Raw genomic sequence first — 6,000 nt, 5'->3', positions numbered from 1 at the left:
TCACGCTGTCTTCACCTGCTGCTGAGTAAAGATGCTCAGGGGACACATTAATGAAGTTTACTGAATAGCTGATACGTTTTGAGGGCATGTTTAATATTCTCATGAAAGATAAATAAATGTCTAAATAAACAAATAACAAATAAACCTTATAAAAGAGAATATCATCGATGGGGTGTAGCATTCGATATCACAGACTGTCACGTAGGAGCTGACGGAAAGGATCCCACAAACATGTCAGAACCTGGTAAGAACTTACTCTTTAGTTTAAAATGCGTTGCTTGGCTGCGGAGCTTTTAACTTTATTACTGGGATTATTTTGTTAGAGGTATTCACAGGACTGGTTAAGATTAGGGTAAAAGTCAGATTAGGATGTGGATAGATTTATGCAGATTCCTCTTCTTCTGGGTATTTAAAATGTTGGGTGTTCTTCATACATTTGATTAGACGGTGCCAGCTGTAAAAATGATGCTCATTGTTCTTTCATTCCAATCATGAATTGGTGGGATATAATATATTTAGTTCCTACAGGTAGTACCTCAACCTACAGACACAATAAAGAATTATAAGGATCGCTTGCTGTGTTTTTGCTAAAATTGCTGGTTTACCTACCATGTAAAGGTATCCAAAATGAGCCTCTTACACTCTTTCTGTCTATGTTAGGCTGTTACATTTATCTACCACCTATTCAGTAAATTAAAAATCCCTTCCATTCCATCTTAGTCTCTGACCCTCTAGGGTTAGATTATGACCTCTTGTTGTGACATTTCTCGTCCTTTGAAATAAACTTCCCTTCCATCCTTTTTAAATCCCTGTATTTACGTCTTTATCCCACCCCCCTCTCACTCTCTGCTCTCCCCCAAGACGAACGTATTGAGACCCGTTAGTGTTTCCTGATCATTTTTATCCTACAGACCCGTTACCATTTAGTAGTCCTCCTTGTCGTTGGTGAGAGATGTTCTGGTAAGATTATTTTGGGGTGTTATAATGAAAGCAGAATACTTATCTTAAAACTAGACTTGGGCACCAGGGGGCTCTTCGTGTTCGTCTTCGTGCTCGTCTTCGGGGGAAAAAAAACCTTCGTATTCCGCGAATATTCGCCCGTTCCTGTCTTCTCTTCGGGCGAATATTCGCGGACATTCTTCGTGCTCGTTTAATCTTCGTTTCCTTCCCGGTTGCCTAGCAGGGGTTAATACGGGGTTAACAACACATCGGAGCAGCAGCAGCTGCCGTGAAGGAACGTGTGTGCAACTCTATTGGTCGTTTCGGCAGGGGGCTGGTCTGGCATCAACGAGTGAATTGCAGAACGCACTTCATTCGTTGATGGCAGGCCAGCCCCCTGCCGAAACGACCAATAGAGTTGCACACACGTACTGAGGTGTACTGTACACAAAATGACCTAGAGACAAATGCTCCAAGGAACTTGGCCTCCGTTTATCATACACAGTCACACATCCATAGATGTTTAATAAAAGAATAGGGATTATTTTACATTTTTAAATTGATTTTGGACCACTTGTAATACATGCCTAACATTTGCTTCCTATTCACAATGGCATACTTTGCAACCCAACTTTTACTGGACAGGACTGGAAAAAAGCAGGACTGTCCACCAAAATCTTGGGTGTGTTGGCAGGTATGCGGATGGAAAAATGTTGGACAAGAACTAAAAAATAGCTTAGGGTTAATGTTATGTTTAAGATTAGTAGCAGTGCACTGGTTTGGTTAAAGATGTATTATGTCTAAATAATAATTTAATTTTAATGGGTTTTAAAAAAAAAATTAGGGGTTTACTTAAATGTATTTTAAAGTTAGATTTATTATTTAGTACTTTATTATATTTATTTAATGTTTATACTAGTGCTACCTACCGAGCTATAACTACCAACGTGTATTTGCATACCTAGATAGCTAAATTAGATGGGACAGGACTGGAAAAAAGCAGGACTGTCCCTGAAAAAGTTGGGTCTGTTGGCAGGTATGTGGATGGAAAAATGTTATAGTATGAAGTGTGAGTTATAGCGTTAATGCTAGTGAGTGTAGAAGTGAAGGCCAGGACAAATAACAAGAGGAAAGGTCCTTGGGATTTGTACATTGTACGTGTATGTGTTATGTGTGTTGCCACTGTGTGTTATGTATTATGTCACTGTGTTATTTGTGTTATTGTGTGTGTTATGTTTGGTTGGTTGGTTGTGTATCAGAAGGAAAATAATGAAATGGAAATGGAAAAGGAAATGGAAAAGGCGAATGAGCGGGCAATTGGCGACCCACTCACCTGTTTCACCCCAGAGCAAAGCATCCAAACACTGCCAGTCCTAGGCGTTTGGCAGCGGACTTCCAGAGCTCAGACACAAGGCCCTAGCGTAAGCTGGCCACTCCGGCGGAGGTAGCAGGCGTTGCCACACCGCAAACAGACGCAGCCAGGGGGGAGAAACTGCCCTTACCATTAGGGACATTTTGGGCATGCTCTAGCCAGGAAGCGAACTGGCACAGAAGAGATGCTGGCACCACCACCACAACCACCACCACCACCACCACCAGCAGCAGCATTGAAAAATGGGAAAGGCGAATGAGTGGGCAATTGGCGACCCACTCACCTGTTTCACCCCAGGGCAAAGCACCCAAACACTGTCAGTCTTAGACGTTTGTCAGCAGACTTCCAGAGCTCAGACACAAGGGACATTTGAGGCATGACACTAGCCAGGAAGCGAACTGGCATTGAAGAGACGCTGGCACCACCAGCAGCAGCAGCAGCAGAATTGGGAAAGGCAAATGAGTGGGCAATTGGCGACCCACTCACCTGTTTCACCCCAGGGCAAAGCACCCAAACAGCAGACTTCCAGAGCTCAGACACAAGGCCCTAGCATAAGCTGGCTACATTGGCGGAGGTAGCAGGCGTTGCCACACCGCAGCAAGTGCAACCAGGGGGGAGAAACTACCCTCTCCATTAGGGACATTTGAGGTATGACACTAGCCAGGAAGCGAACTGGCATTGAAGAGACGCTGGCACCACCAGCAGCAGAATTGGGAAAGGCGAATGAGTGGGCAATTGGCGACCCACTTACCTGTTTCACCCCAGGGCAAAGCACCCAAACACTGTCAGTATTAGACGTTTGGCAGCAGACTTCCAGAGCTCAGACACTAGGCCCTAGCGTAAGCTGGCTACATTGGCGGAGGTAGCAGGCGTTGCCACACCGCAGCAAGTGCAACCAGGGGGGAGAAACTGCCCTTACCATTAGGGACATTTGAGGCATGACACTAGCCAGGAAGCAAAGTGGCATTGAAGAGACACTGGCACCACCAGCAGCAGCAGCAGAATTGGGAAAGGCGAATGAGTGGGCAATTGGCGACCCACTCACCTGTTTCACCCCAGGGCAAAGCACCCAAACACTGTCAGTATTAGACGTTTGGCAGCAGACTTCCAGAGCTCAGACACAAGGCCCTAGCGTAAGCTGGCCACTCCGGCGGAGGTAGCAGGCGTTGCCACACCGCAAACAGACGCAGCCAGGGGGGAGAAACTACCCTCTCCATTAGGGACATTTAAGGCATGACACTAGCCAGGAAGTAAACTGGCAGAGAAGAGACGCTGGCACCACCACCACCAGCAGCAGCAGCATTGGAAAAGGCGAATGAGTGGGCAATTGACGACCCGCTCACCTGTTTCACCCCAGGGCAAAGCATCCAAACACTGTCAGTCCTTGGCGTTTGGGAGCGGACTTCCAGAACTCAGACGCAAGGCCCTAGCGTAAGCTGGCTACACCGGCGGAGGTAGCAGGCGTTGCCACACCGCAAACAGATGCAGCCAGGGGGGAGAAACTACCCTCTCCATTAGGGACATTTAAGGCATGACACTAGCCAGGAAGCGAACTGGCAGAGAAGAGACGCTGGCACCACCACCACCAGCAGCAGCAGCAGCAGCATTGGAAAAGGCGAATGAGTGGGCAATTGACGACCCGCTCACCTGTTTCACCCCAGGGCAAAGCATCCGAAGACTGTCAGTCCTTGGCGTTTGGGAGCAGACTTCCAGAACTCAGACACTAGGCCCTAGCGTAAATTGGCTACACCGGCGGAGGTAGCAGGCATTGCCACACCACAGCAAGTGCAACCAGGGGGAGAAACTACCCTCTCCATTAGGGACATTTGAGGCATGATTTCAGCCAGGAAGCGAACTGGCAAAAGATGCTGGCACCACCACCAGCAGCAGCGTTGGAAAAGGAAAAAGGTGAATGAGTGGGCAATTGACGACCCGCTCACCTGTTTCACCCCAGGGCAAAGCATGAAAGTCTGTCAGTCCATGGCGTTTGGGAGCGGACTTCCAGAACTCAGACACTAGGCCCTAGCGTAAATTGGCTACACCGGCGGAGGTAGCAGACGTTGCCACACCACAAACACGTGCAACCAGGGGGAGAAACTACCTTAAACATTACAGAGAAAAAAAATTAACTTTCCAAGCTAAGAGCTGGGTAACCCAACTTGGGCAGATTGAATTTAAGAAAGGCAATCTGCTCCATCAGATGAGGTGCCATGCGTGAGCGCTGTGGACTCAGTATGTTTCCAGTCATAGAAAACACGCGCTCACTTTGAACAGTGGTTGGCGGACATGATAGTAGCTGCTGCGCAACCCATGAGAGTGCAGGCCACACACTCTTCTTTTCATCCCAGTAGCTAAGAGGATCAACATTAGGCGCAGAAGGAACTTCACAGAGGTAAAGTTTGACCATTTCAGCAGCACTACTCTCCTTTCTGCTGCTAGCTCTGTCAGATGGTCCAACTATACTCCCAAGTGCCTCTTCCCAAAACGCAGCTGCTCCACTCAGCTGTGTTGTGCTGCTTGTGGCACTGCTGCTGATGCTGCTGCTAGGAGTAGCAGACCACATCATCTCTTCCTCCTCCTGCACCTCTCCCTCCTCGGACAGCATTCCCATTTTACAATGCCAGTCACGCACCTTGTTGACCAATTGCTCCCGGTAGCTACTGAGAACATTACATTTCAAAGCTAGCTTTCCCTTAATTCTTGGATCACAAAGGCACGCTAGCATCATTTCGGGACTCTCTTCCATTCGTTTGCGAAGGTGTACTTTTAGGAGATCCTTCAGCTTCCTGACTATGGCTGCTACGTCAGGATGTAGAGTGCCACCTTGAACAGCCTCACGGTTTCCAAGGAACACATCCATCTTGCTGCCTAGATGGGAGAACACTGGGATTACCTGGGCCAGACTGGCAGTTTTTGAGCTTAAATTTTCTGTGGCATCCCTGAATGGTTTAAGGACTGCCACTAGCTGGGCGATCACTGTCCAATCCTCCCTATTCAATGGAGAGGTAATCCCAATATTGTGCTCTGAGGCAAGATTATGGATTGCCCTCTGCTGCTCCAAAATCCTCTCCAGCATGTCTAACGTGGAGTTCCACCATGTACTGACATCCTGACGTAGGCAGTGTACGGGAAGACCTGACCTCTCTTGCTCTTCCCTCAAAAGTTGGCTAGCCTTAACACTATGGTGAAAGTGCCCAGCGATCTTTCTGCAGCGGGACAGAACTACTGCTGCCACATTAGTTCCTTCTGACATTGCTGCCTTCACTACAAGATGGATGATGTGGGCTGCACAGCGCACACCAACAATATGACCATCTCGCAGCGCTTTCACCATATTGGCACCTCCGCCAGTTACCACAAAACCAACTTCAACATTGGTGCCCGCCTCTGCTCCCACCCAAAGGCTAAACATTTTCCTCATTGCATGCAGAATGTTTTGGGAAGTGTGCTTTTCATCCATCACTTCTGCATGGAGAAGGAAAGATCGGTAGCCTGCTGCAGCAACTTCCTTAGACACACCGGGCTGCCACCAGTGTGCTGTCAAAGAAAGAAAGGCATGCTGGCCGCTAGGTGCACTCCACAAATCTGTAGTGAAATGAACAGACTGACCAGCAGCCTTGGAAAGCTCCTCTTTCACTGCTGCAACACAGGACCGATACAATGAGGGGACAATGTTCCTGCTGAAAGTG

General features: G+C 47.9%; 1 protein-coding gene across 1 annotated transcript in view; it reads left to right on the top strand.

Moving 5' to 3' along the window:
• Positions 1 to 231: 231 nt before the first annotated feature.
• LOC149281007 (vomeronasal type-2 receptor 26-like) overlaps positions 232 to 6,000 on the top strand; it is a 30,041-nt gene continuing 24,272 nt past the window's right edge. Inside the window, exon 1 of the mRNA XM_089499822.1 lies at positions 232 to 244. Coding sequence (XP_089355948.1) covers positions 232 to 244 — 13 coding nt within the window. The remainder of the gene's footprint in view (positions 245 to 6,000) is intronic.

Source organism: Sceloporus occidentalis, unplaced genomic scaffold, assembly GCF_023333645.1.
Source record: "Sceloporus occidentalis isolate IW3139 unplaced genomic scaffold, rSceOcc1.0.p SCAF_140, whole genome shotgun sequence".
Classification (NCBI taxonomy): Eukaryota; Metazoa; Chordata; class Lepidosauria; order Squamata; family Phrynosomatidae; genus Sceloporus; species Sceloporus occidentalis.
The sequence above is the reverse complement of the archived record's forward strand: the minus strand, read 5'-3'. Positions and strand labels throughout refer to the sequence as shown.